Source organism: Cajanus cajan, chromosome 1 (genome assembly GCF_000230855.2).
Source record: "Cajanus cajan strain Asha chromosome 1, NIPB_CcT2T_4, whole genome shotgun sequence".
NCBI lineage: Eukaryota > Viridiplantae > Streptophyta > Magnoliopsida > Fabales > Fabaceae > Cajanus > Cajanus cajan.
Window position 1 is genome coordinate 63,853,195 of NC_138517.1, and position 13,248 is coordinate 63,866,442.

Here is a 13,248-nt window from a genome sequence, read left to right on the forward strand (position 1 = left end):
GGCTTAATTGAGTTTATAATAGAAAGAAAATATTTTATTTGAATAAAATAAAATAAAGAGGGTTTGTAAGTAGAGAGTATTGGATTGGATTGTAAGCCCAACCATAAAACTTATTAAAAACAAAAAAATAAGGTTAAGTCTTTTTTTACGGAGAGTACAAAGTAGTGTCAGGGGCTATGGAGAAAGAATTGTGCTATGAAATCTTAACTTGAGGTAAGAAGGAGTGAAGATGTCACATCCGTGGACATGTGTGAGGGGTACGGGTAATGAGACAACCACTAAACCTCCTAGGTTTTCTGTTTGAATTTTTGTGAGTGTCTATGTATGTGTAGATACCCAATTTCGTCCGGGGGCATACAAACAATAAGATAGGACATCAGAGGGCCCAAAATCAACTGTTTCTGATAGCTCAAAACGGGTTGTTCCAATACCAGAACGGGCTGTTCCCAAAACGGAACGGGCCGTTCTAAAACAGGTTGTTATGAGCAAGATTTGAACCCAGAACGGGCCGTTCCACTTTAGGAACGGGCCGTTCCAGATTCTTATTTCACCTATAACAAACTTGCCCAGAACGGGCCGTTTTAAAACTGGAACGGGTCGTTCCCCTAGTTTGGAACGGGCCATTCCAGAACAACTTTGTGTAAGTAAAATTCGAACTCAGAACGGGCCGTTCCACTTTTGGAACGGGTCGTTCCAGTTTCTTATTTTACCCACAACGGACTAGTCCAGAACAGGCCATTCTGAAACTGGAACGGGCCGTTCTGGCCCCCTTCTAGTTCCTATAAATTGAAGCCTCGGGCACAGTTCTCCTGGTGGCTAGAGAAATTTCGAATAAGACTCCTTTGAAAACGAAAATTCTCTATATCTCTCCTCTCTATTGTATTTCTTGAGATTTGTGTCGCATCTCTATCTTCTCTCCCTCCTATTGTATTTCTTGAGATTTGTGAGGCATATTGTAGTGTGAAAGGTCGCCACAAAGCACTTTCTCCATATTTGAAGATTCAATAGAGCTCGTTCAAGAGGTATTTCAATTAATCTTCTTCTATATCTCATTTTTCTCTATCTTTTATTTATAATAAACGCAATCATGTAGATATTTTAGGGTTAGTCGTATAATTTAAATTTTAAATATGTAAATAAATATTAATAAAGGAGATTCAATATTTAATTTATTAATTCTTATCATGCTAACTTCATCAAAAGGTACCGATTGAGGGCGCTGTAGGGGTGCTTAATACCTTCTCTACACGTAATCGACCCCCGAACCCAATTTTGGTTATCAAGGCCATTGTTGGATCTTTAAAAAACTTTTCTTTTTCCAATGTTTTGAGTAAAATATTGGTGACGACTCCATGAACCTATTTTCAAAACCATTAATTAAGAATTAGTCTGGTGTCCGGGCATTTCTTAATTAATGAGACTTTTAAAAGGATGTCTAAACCATATGTCGCGAGATCGGAAATTTTTGAGTTGCGACAGTATGGATTTAATGTTTAAAGTGTTATGTTAATCTTAGTAAATTTTTCATTCAATTGAGATATTTTGATGATGAATTGTCTCGTGTTTTGAGGGTTAGATATTTTTCACACATATTTTTTAGGTTTAGATATTTTGCACACATATTTTTATACTAATTCACTCCAATTGTGCTACATCCAATCCCCACAGAAACTTATGAGATTTTCATTATCATATCCAACTATTATTTAATCAAACTCAGCCATCTATTGATACAATAACATCACTACACAACCACCTAATATTAGTGATATATACTTAGTGACCTATTGAGATTTTACATTCAGCAACCTGTTGAGAAAATCAACCTTATAACCACCTACTATGAGATCACACAACCACTTGTGTGACCTTTCTTCCTTCCTACACCTCTACAAACTCAAATTTGGTATGAATGGTTTTTACATAAATGGGTTTTGTGACCTAACACTTTGCTAAGAATACAAGAAGTTCTCCTAAGTTGGAGCTTTCACTAAGAATGATTCATACTTCTTTTATCTATTACAAGATTAATACAAAATACTGAAGTGGAGATCTCTAAATGAATCAAAGTATGAAGTAAGGATTGTAGCTTGATAGCTTGTGCCTTTATTACTCATTTTCATCTTGCTTGCTACAGCCTTAGTCTTCCTTTTATAGCCACTAAAATAGATTCATTGTGACTAGCTTAGTTTAAAAGTAACATTGACATCATTGTACTTTTCCTTTTCTAGTACTATTAGCTTTTTCTTCAGATGAGGTACCTTCTAAGTAGATATTCTCTTCAAACCTTCTAAGCAGAGTCTTTAGTACAAGTTTTTTAAGAAGTTGTGTTTTAACTGAAGCCTTCTAATAGATAGCTCAAAGTGTTGGTTATTGGAGCCAAGTCTTCAAGTCATTTCTCTTGAGAGGAAATGATTAACTTGAACCTCTTTGAACAGAGACACAATATGCTCATCTTCTTACCTAGGATAAACAAAACTCTTGGTGTTAAATGGTAGTTCACACAGATTGATTGATATCTTGTGAAGCTTCAGAAATGTTAAGCCTAAACAACTTTCTAAAACACTTGAACAAACATGTAAGTGCACACATGAGAACTCCTCTGTACTAAAATTTAAAACTAAGAGTTTTTCATTAAAAAACTTATGTTTAGTGATTCAACTAAGTGCATTTAAGACCTTTTTATTGTTGTGTAACAATCAAATCTTACTTTTTGCCAAGATTGAGGGAAGTGTCAGTTAGATCGAGAAGTTCTCGACATGCTAAAATGTTTTGCTAAAAAGCTCTATTTTGGCCTATCCAAGTGATATCCATACATGCGGTGCATTTAAGCTTGCCCTATAATGTAGGGCTAATAACTAACATGTGTTTTACATGAGCATCTGAGACCTATTCAATACAGTTTCTTTATAACCATTTAGTATTTTCTTAGGTTGTTAAAGACTTAGACATATGTGCTTCATTGTTATAGTTTAATTGATGACCATTGTTTTATACAATTTGATATCTCTTTACTCTTTATTCTCTTAATCATAACCTTTAATGTTTTATTATAATCTCAATCAATTTGTAAATCATTGTTTGTTAGTCACTCCGAACTTCTTTGTCCCAAGTTGTCATTATTGTTTTTTTTCCCATTATAATAAATTAAGAGTTCAAAGTTTAAAAGTAAACAACTAGGTACTATTGTTTCATCTCATTATCATTCACCAATTAAATGCTTTAAATTTGATTCATAAATTATAATTTATATTTTTATCTATATTTGTTTAATTATTTGAGTTTGAACATATTACTTAGAAAATAACATTCTTGTCATTTAAAACCAAAAAGAAAAAAAACCAAAAAAGAAAAAACCAAATTAAAATTGATATTAAATCTTAAATTAGTGCATTCTTGATATTTTCTTAAACATCCTATCGATTTCTTCAAAATGATGCACATTTAGATAATGTAATAAACTCTAGGACACCTTATTTTTTTTGTTTGCCTAGAGTACCCAAAAAAATTCAAGACCTACCCTACTTCGAAAATCTCATCAAATTCATCATACATTAAATAATATATACATATATTATAATTTTTAATATTTTAAGAAATTTTTTTAATTATTTTAAAATAATTTTTAATAAATAAACACATAAATGATAAAAGGTTACATTACATGATGCTATATTGATTTTTATTCTTATTTATTTTATAATTTTTAAATTCTAAAATATCTATCCGTTTCCGTATCATACAAATTTGCTATTTTTTATTTGTCCATGTACTTGCTTACAAAAATAGGCACGAGACTTGTTTGTTGCCATCCCATATGAAACCGGCTCATTGATTAATTCGGCCACCGACACAGTTACAAATGACTGTGGATATGAGTTGGAAATTAAAATGCGAGTTATTATTTTTAGTATTAGCTAAAAACCATTCACTCATGTAGATAATTATATTTTGGAGTTCGATTATTAATTATATGCATGTACAGAAAATTTTTGTTAACAAGAATAAAGTTTATTTTAATAATCTTTAAAAAAAAAGTTTCCGACAATCAATGGATATACCTTTAATATATATATATATATAATTATTTTTATTTTTATATTATTGAAAACTTTATTTTTTTTAAGTCTTTAAAATTAAAAATATTTCATTTTAATTTTTATAATTTCGAGTTTTAATTTTTTTTAAATAAATTTTTATTTTTTAATCTTACACCAATTAACATAAATAAAAAGTAAAATAATATGTATAAGAACTTAAAAAAATGTTTATGATTATAAAAATTAAAAAATGTTTTTCATGAAATTAGAGTAAAAAAAGGAAAATCAAAATATATATAACCATATTCTCAATGGCTTAAAATTTGGAGTGAAAAAATAGTGTGGAAATGTTTTAATAGTTGTAGTCGTTAGTCCGTAAAGCCTTTAAATTTGAAGTGCACCCCACACTCCCCAACAAAGAAAGAACGAAAGGCGCCAAAAGCAACAATTACATATAAAATGAAGGGCCATGCAAAAAAGTTGAATTGTGATAAGATAAAGCCAAGGCTTACCGGTCTCTCTCAAAGTGAAAGCTTACGTTACAGTACTCTCACCCAAATTATCAGAAAATTACAATTCTTGTTGTTTTCTAATTATATTTGAACTTTATTTTTTAAATCAAATTATTCTCTTACTAAAAATTAAAGACTAATTCAAACTAACCCCAAGCGTGTGGTTCAGCGGTAGGGGTTGATGCACGCTTAAGCAAGGTTAGGGGTTCGAATCCTGCGCGTTAAATCTTAGGGCCAGCTATCCCACCCTTTGAGGTGCCTCCAACGTAGCGAGGAGATTAGTCACTGCTGTCGGCGCTGGATACTCCAGGAATGAACCTAAAAAAAAGACTAATTCAAACTGAGATTCTTTTAAGATCAAACAAAGATCGAACTGCTAATCACATGTTTAAGGTATAAGATTATCTATTAACTATGTACATATATTTAAGGTACAAGATTTTCTATAAACTGTATTACATCTTGTTAGCATTTGGACTTTTGTTTTGGTTAACATATGACAACCTTTATTATGCAGATAAGATTTTAAACAAAAACGACAGGAAATGTACTTAAAGAACCGTGTCTAAGTTTTTGTTGAATTGCAAAATGTGTGTGCTGTTTCAACCAAATCTCACATGATGACATGTTAGTCATAGTGGAGAATAAAGGGTCATATACCTCCTCCGCAGAGAATCTTTCTTTTTCTTTTCTTTGTGAAGATATGGTTTCCCTTTAGGACTTCCACAACAAAAGAGAAGAAAAATGGGTGAAAAATTTGTACATCATTTGTTAATGGTGAACTGTTGGTTTGTGAAATAGTGCAGAGTGTGAGTTTTGGTACTTCCATTTTGCTTTCTCAACCCGTGCCACCAGTTTGTCTTAATGTGTGCAGAGTAAAGGTGACGCCGGGAAAACGGTTTCTCGTGGCACGGCAATATTTGGAGATTTTCTATTGATGATTTTCTGAATGTGTGGTAGAGAAAAATTTGGTTTTATTCAATTGGGTTGACTGTGCAAGTTCTTACGGTAATTAACACTTGTTTCCTTTTTAATTTATTTTGTTTTGTGTTTGTTTGACTTATTTGTTCTCCAGATTTTGAATTTAGCTGAAAAAATGAGATGTAATGAAAAGTTTTTCGGATTTTACCACAGATTGAGGACTCATTGGGAGTTTTTGGTGATTTTGGAAGAAGATGATGAAGTCTGCAAGTTCAATAAAAGGGGACTGAGTGGACAGGGGGCAGGGAAGTTAAGTTACAGAAATGGTAGTCGTGGACTGGTACCGCAGTACTGCCTACTTTTGGTAATCCTAATCAGATTTGCTTGATTTGGATCAAAATATAGGAACGTACATTTTATTCTAAACATTTCTACCATCATAAGACTTGTTAATTTGTTTTATTTACTTTTTTGGGGGTATACTTTTTCTTATGTTGAGTTATATCATAGCTATACATTTTTTCTGAAGTGGTTCTGCCTTGAAGAACTTCCAAGCCTTGAAGGCTTCAACATTGATGAAGTTTGGCTCTGAATTAACTCAATATTAATATCATTCACACTAAGGATCATAATGCACCATTTTTTTCATTCAACGTATTCTTGCCACTTTCTTATGCATGGCTTCTTGGAATTACAGAGAATCTACTTCTGGATGTGAAGGATATCCAAGCTTCATTTCAGACAAGATTGTAATATAGAGCACTTTATTTTTGGTCCCGGTATTCCCAACTACACTGAACTAGAGACTAATCTTACTTGCGGTATTGTGATTGCCGCTGAGCCCACAAGCTTTTGCATACGGCGGAGGAGATTGAATACGGATTCTCTACTAAATAGATCGTCCTACAACGTGTAAGTGTTGGGTCTCTAACCACTGTAGCAACCCATCGGGTATACAAGAGCACTTTATAGAATATAACAAAGCCTCCAAGTTTCTGCATAACTTGCCAATGAGAAATAGGATCCATCCTTCAGTGCTTCTGGTTTCGGTAACAGTTTTCTTCTCTATCTCATATTCAGAACAACTGCAATCCTCTCACTCTCAGACCCTTCTAAGGATTCAACATCTATTGAACTTTCCAGCTGTTTTAAGCAGCTGGAACAACAACACAGACTTTTGCAGCACAGATTCAACATCTTCTCTTACTGTAGTGTGCTATGAGGGAACCATAACCCAGCTACACATAGTTGGTGAAGCAAGAGCTCTACTTCTCCCTAGGAATTTCTCAATAGATTCCTTTGTCACAACATTGGTCAGGCTTCCCAGTTTGAAAGTCCTCACTTTGGTTTCTCTTGGCATATGGGGCCCTTTACCTGGGAAGATTGCGCGTTTGTCATCACTGGAAATAGTCAATGTAAGTTCAAATTTTCTATATGGTTCCATCCCTCAAGATTTCTCATTACTGTCACACCTCCAAACACTTATTCTAGATGACAACATGTTTTCTGGACACCTTCCTGAATGGCTGGACTCCTTTCCAGCCTTAGCTGTGCTAAGTTTGAAAAACAATTTATTCAATGGCTCGCTTCCGGATTCGCTTAGTAGTCTGGAGACTATGAGAATTCTTTCACTTTCACATAACAATTTTTATGGATCAGTGCCTGATCTGCGCCGTTTGACGAATCTCCAAGTGCTGGAAATGGATAATAATGCTTTTGGACCTCAGTTTCCCTTGCTTGGTGACAAATTGGTTACTCTAGTACTAAGAAACAACAAGTTCAGGTCTAGTATCCCTGGTGAAGTGAGCTCATATTATCAACTTGAGAGACTTGACATCTCAGCAAACACATTTGTTGGGCCATTCCAACTAGAACTTTTATCACTTCCTTCTATTGCATATCTGAACATTTCTGGGAACAAATTAACAGGAATGCTTTTTGAGAATCTGTCTTGTAGCCCTGGACTTGAAGCAGTGGATTTATCCTCAAATCTTTTGACTGGGACTTTACCAAAATGCTTAATGTCAAATACCAATGACAGGACTGTGTTATATGATAGAAATTGTCTAGAAGAAACAAATCAAAATCAGCATGCACCGCCCTTTTGCCACACTGAAGCCATAGCTGTGGGAATAGTGCCTGAGGGAAAGAAGCACAAACGAGTATCTAAGGCTGTTCTCTCCATTGGGATAGTATGTGTAACTTTTGGAGGGATAGCAATTGTTGCACTGATTTTCTTTATTATTAGAAGGGTAAATTTCAAAACCAAAATCAAGAGTCCTCCAACAAAATTAATATCAGAGAATGCAGCTTCCGGATACACCTCAAAGTTACTCTCTGATGCAAGTAACTCCCTCACTCTGAAATGCATACACGTGTGTGCGTGTGCGCTTGTTGTGCATTCTCTCTAACTACCTTGTACAATTTATGCATTTCTCGACTTGCAAAGTATTTTGAAAATTTTCACACATGCAAGTCTTTGTTAATTGGTGCCATGAATTATTAAACTCCGCGCTCTAGGCTACAGAGCCTATTACTATGGAGAATAGGATTTTTGTGTAGCCAAAACTACTGAATTTATATTATCACTATAGAAAAGAACAATATTTGAGTTACATTAGTAAATGCCTAAAACTATGTTACATTTGGTAATTTAGTTTAGAGTATAGATGCTTTAGTTTTGCCCAATTCTTGCCTTACTGGAAATATAAAATTGCATCCTGTCTTTATCCTTGTGCAGCATCGCTGAGCCTTTGATCCACAAAAAATTGGTATTGTGAATTATTTAACAAATATTGGAGGATTAGGAGGATAAGAGTTAAGAAGAAAGCCTTAGGAATATTCTTTATTCACTTATTCTACAAAAGGAAAAAGTTAAAACTCTTGATTATGAATAGAAAATGTTAACTCCTAGTAAGCTAAATGTTCCAGGCCTTCATAAACAACAGATGTTTAATTGCGTGCCAAATTATCAGAATGTCAATTAATATCAATGAAACGCCACGACTGGTGGCAATAGTTTCTTGAGAATATGATATACAAGAATTTATTTTTTCATAAATTTATTTCCATCTTTCCATATTAAAGATAGATGACAACCATTTATTTTCCCTATACTAAAGGGTATATATCTCAAAACATGAAGTTCGGAACAGTTGGCCTGCCACCTTATCGAGCTTTCTCTCTTGATGAGATTGTAGCAGCTACAAGCAACTTTGACACAGCTTCTTTCATGGGGGAAGGTTCTCAGGGAAAGGTATGTCACTTGTTTCAAGTTAATGTCTATATTGATTATAGAGGATTATTCCCTTTGAAGCACAAGCTTTATTAAATGAGCTCCTGTACTCGTGGTTTTGATGAATTAAGCCGGTGTGAAAGAAGGGCTTCTTCAGTCCACAAAGTTTTTTAATTTTGTTGTTTGAATTATTTTTTTTATATGAAAATATAAGTTGTGGATAACGTTCTTATGAAATGAAATTCAAAAAAATTAAGAGGGCGTTCGGAAGAACTTCCACAGAGCTTTTTCGAGCTTCTGTTATCAATATCATATAAGCACTTAAATTTAAAATTGAAGATGTGTGGTTAAGCTTTTGATAAGGACTTATGGCCCTTCTATAAATTTTTTCTTGCTCATCAAAATAAGCTTAGTGAACTAAGCTCTTATGATTCAAATCTCATGGAAAAAAGTGCCTTAAATCCAGAACAGTTGGAAAGGTACAAGGGAGGTGTTATGCCATATTGAAGAATTAATCTGTCTGTAAGCTTAAAATGCTATGACATATTACTTTTTCTATCACAAATATGCTGTGGTTAATACATATGTCATAATATGCCTACCAGACTGCGTAAGGGAGATAATTTGTCCATCTAGCCATGGTTCAACTTCATTACCACTTTTATCTCTCTCAACACATTTTTGATTTATGCTTCATCTTAAAATTATTTCTTATGTGCTTCAGTTGCACAGAGGTCAACTAAAGGATGGTGTACTTGTTGCCATTAGAAGTGTAAAAATGACTAAAAGCTACAGCACTCAAGATTTTATGCATAACATAGAGCTGATATCGAAATACAGGCATCGTCATTTAGTTAGCGTTCTTGGACACTGCTTTGAATGCTATTTGGATGATTCAAGTGTCAGCAGCATATTTATTGTCTTTGAGTATGTACCAAATGGCACGCTCAAGAGCTGGATCTCAGGTGAGTCTCAAAAACTATTTTCTCATACAGGAGAGCGTGAAAATGGTATTATTCCAACAAGAAATAGAAAGAATAATGGATATGGAAGTTTCTCTAATCCAATGGGTTGATGTAGTGGATAAATATCCTATGCTCACATGTTGTGAGAACCAACTATTTACCAGGTAACTCTTGTTCAATTCTGCCGTGTGCAAAAACTCTTCAGATCAGCCATAGTCATAATATCACGAGTGAGATTAGTCTGTGACTCTCTGGCCAGTAGGTTATGGGTTACTCACGGCAGGATAAAAAAAATATGAAATAAGGAAATTTTTCTTTATGAATTCTATTTGTAAAATATTTATATATCACTTTGATGAAGTTCTAAATTTGTATCTTATGATCAATAGCAATAAGCTTTCTTCGTGTTAAACCAGTTATTTCAATCACAATGGAGGAATGAGACAATAATGACATTTCTGATAACCTCCACCTTAACATGTTATGTGGCAGATGGGCACTACAGAAAATCCCTGACATGGACGCAACGCATAGAAGCTGCAATTGGAGTAGCAAAGGGCATCCAATTTTTGCATACAGGGATTGTCCCTGGTGTATATTCAAACAATCTTAAAATAACAGATGTTTTACTTGACCAAAATTTTACTGCAAAAATCAGCAGTTATGGCCTGCCTTTGTTATCTAATATGGGAAAGGTATGGAGAAAATAATTATGAATGATTGATTATGTGTTGTTTTATGAGAAAAAAAGAAAACATGTTTCACTAGTATGTTTGGTCTTGTTTCTCTTGATAAAATGACTTCAGTTAGTATTCAACCTTGTTTTTCCTTTCAGGTTGGGCAAGGTAATCATTCCAGCGGATTCAAAAGTTCTAGCATTAACAAAAGGTGCGTGATGGAAATTTAACTTGGTTTTGACCAACATGCACTAAGCTTCTGTTAATGAAAAAGAGGACTCATCATCCTGCCGTTTTATTTTACATATGATGTCAATTGGAAAAATTTGTATTCGTGTTCTTTTATTTAAAACATGCTTTGGTTTTGCAGTGTAAAAAATGAAGACAAGTCTGATGTGTATGACTTTGGAGTAATACTACTGGAACTCATTCTAGGAAGGACAATAAAGTCAAGGAATGTGAAAACTTTAAAGGATCTGGTAATGAAGGAGATTCTGATTTATTAAATATTTTCCAATTTTATTTTACTTTTAACACTTTAATTAATTATTCAAAATTAGAGAACGTTGATATGATCCAGACATCCAGGTAAGGATGAATCCGGTGGTTAAGTCACAGTGTGAGTCTGTTATCATTGAAGAAAAATAGTGGTGAAGTTGTTTCACATATTATTATAAATCCCAGAATTCCATTTTCTGTTTTACTATATTTTTATTTAAAGCACCTTTGGCAGTTGAATCCTGCTATACAAATCTCTCTGAGATAAGTATGCATACTATTGGTACGAGTCTATTAATTGAAAGTAAAAAAGCAGGGAGAAAAATTTATGATATAAATTAGCTATGAATAAATAACGCTTTTAGAATAAGCAGAGTTCAGACTTATATTCACATGCCCAAAGGGTATCAAAGTAAATGATTAATTTGCAAATAGTAGTAGTTTCCATTAACAACAAACTTTAATATCGCTGAACAAATCTATGTATGCATGTAGTTGGTATGAATTTATTATATTTGAATACATTATATTACATAAGAGATTAATTAAATATAAAAAAAACAATCTTTACACACAAGAAGCAGGAAATTTGAGATATAGGTATATTTTTTTAAAATCATTTCTAGGAAAGAGAAAATAAAATAATTTTTTGTATGGGATCAAAATTGACTTATGTATAAACTATAAAAGATGGATAAGACTTAGGTACAGTTCCTTAAATATAATTAGTGTTGTTTTTCAATTAGAGTTGGAGTTTTATTTCGGTATTATGCCTCTCATTAATATTAATTTACACATAATATCGAGATAACACTTCAACTCTTATTAAAGAATAACACCAATTATACATAAGAAACTTTACCTAAGTTATATCTTAAAAACAAGATTTTGAAGATGTTAATTATAAATAACTTCTATAAATTAGCTTAAATATAAACTAATTTTAACTCATAAATAAGTTTTTTTTTTTTTAACATTTTTCTCTCTTCGATTTGTCTTTAGAGAAGTTTATTCGAATATGTTTATAGATTAACTATGGATGGATAAGGCTTTTGGAATAACTAGAGTTGACTCAAGTTCACATGCTCAGAGTGTCAAAAGTGAATGATTACTTTGCAATTAGTAGTTTTCATATTAACTAGCAATTTTATGACTTTGACTCCATTGATTGGACCACGAGGCAGTTGCAAGCAAGCATAACAGCTGATGGTGAAGCTAGGAGGAGCATTATAGATCCAGCAGTTCGCAAGGCGTGCTTGGATCAATCACTGAAGACAATGATGGAGATTTGTGTGAGGTGCCTAGTGAAAGAGCCAGCAGAGAGGCCCTCTATAGAGGATGTTTTGTGGAATTTGCAGTTTGCTGCTCAAGTCCAAGATGCATGGAGAGGGGACTCTCTAAGTAGTAGCGATGGATCTCCCATCTCACCTTTAGCATCACGACGAATGGCCTTCCATCATTGACGATAAAAAGATTTTTCACTTTTTGGTTTTGATATGTATGCATGAAAGGATTTTTTTTAGTTGTTTACAGAATTTGAGCTTGTAGTTTACAGCAAAAGAATATAGCATAAGTTTTCGTTGTAGCCTTTATTTTACTTGAAATGAGTTTCCAATGAAAAAAAAATCTGTTAGTAGTGACTTGGTGCTTACAGCATGTAAAGTCTCGAGTTAATGTTTGAAATCATATGTTTTTCTGTGTTTTTTGTTTCCCCAGATGTGCAAGTGTCACAGGATAAGGGTCAAATTAGCCAGTAGAAAAAGAAAAGAAAAATCAACAATATTTCAATTTATTTTATGTATCTAATAGGTATCTATTATTGATACTTTCGGATATTTCATCGCGGTAAAGTATTTAAGTTTTTAAAATTATTATGAAAATCTTATATAATATTGATATTCTTAGATACTTTACCAATACTTATAAGTGAAGTATCCATTTTCTTAAAAAAAAATTATGAAGTATCTATTATGGCTAAATACAACATATAAATGTTAGGTTTCATCTTAAAATCAATTGACATCAACTAAAGTGACCTAACAGATGTATAAATTGCACTCGTCAGAGAATTAAGACAGGCAATGTGAGATTTCCCAACACCCTCTAGATATGTTTGTCAAACCAAGTGATGCCTATCAAAATAGACAAATAAAAAAGGTGAGCTTTAGGGTTTGATACCATCTTAGATTTCATCTTAAAATTAATTGGTATTAAGTGAAGTTGTTCAACCAATATATAAATCGCAACTAGAGAATTGAGGTAGGTGATGTGGAACTTCCCAACAATAAACATGTTTAATATAAAAACATAGAAATATTATTTCTTCATGAACTAAAAATGGAATTGACTTCATTATGGATGATTTTAACTTTTAAGAAAAAAATGATATTGATAGTATTA

At 33.0% G+C, this 13,248-nt stretch overlaps 1 protein-coding gene across 1 annotated transcript; it reads left to right on the plus strand.

Annotated features, from left to right (window-relative positions):
• The first annotated feature begins 5,104 nt into the window (after window positions 1-5,104).
• On the plus strand, window positions 5,105-12,563 carry LOC109797216 (putative inactive leucine-rich repeat receptor-like protein kinase At3g03770). The gene is made up of 9 exons (XM_020357173.3): window positions 5,105-5,560; window positions 5,687-5,837; window positions 6,171-7,819; window positions 8,596-8,729; window positions 9,433-9,673; window positions 10,166-10,368; window positions 10,509-10,561; window positions 10,721-10,829; window positions 12,033-12,563. Exons 3-9 carry the CDS (start codon window positions 6,484-6,486, stop codon window positions 12,309-12,311), a joined length of 2,355 nt encoding a protein of 784 aa, XP_020212762.1. The 5' UTR covers window positions 5,105-5,560; window positions 5,687-5,837; window positions 6,171-6,483; the 3' UTR covers window positions 12,312-12,563.
• The last annotated feature ends 685 nt before the right edge of the window (window positions 12,564-13,248 follow it).

What these genes read in the sequence shown, in the direction of transcription:
- LOC109797216 (XM_020357173.3), top strand. Translation starts at nt 6,484, where the DNA reads ATGAGAAATAGGATCCATCCTTCAGTGCTTCTGGTTTCGGTAACAGTT. An exon ending in GGGAAGGTTCTCAGGGAAAG is followed by an intron (nt 8,730 to 9,432) that starts GTATGTCACTTG and finishes TATGTGCTTCAG; the next exon opens with TTGCACAGAGGTCAACTAAA. An exon ending in TGAAAACTTTAAAGGATCTG is followed by an intron (nt 10,830 to 12,032) that starts GTAATGAAGGAG and finishes ACCACGAGGCAG; the next exon opens with TTGCAAGCAAGCATAACAGC.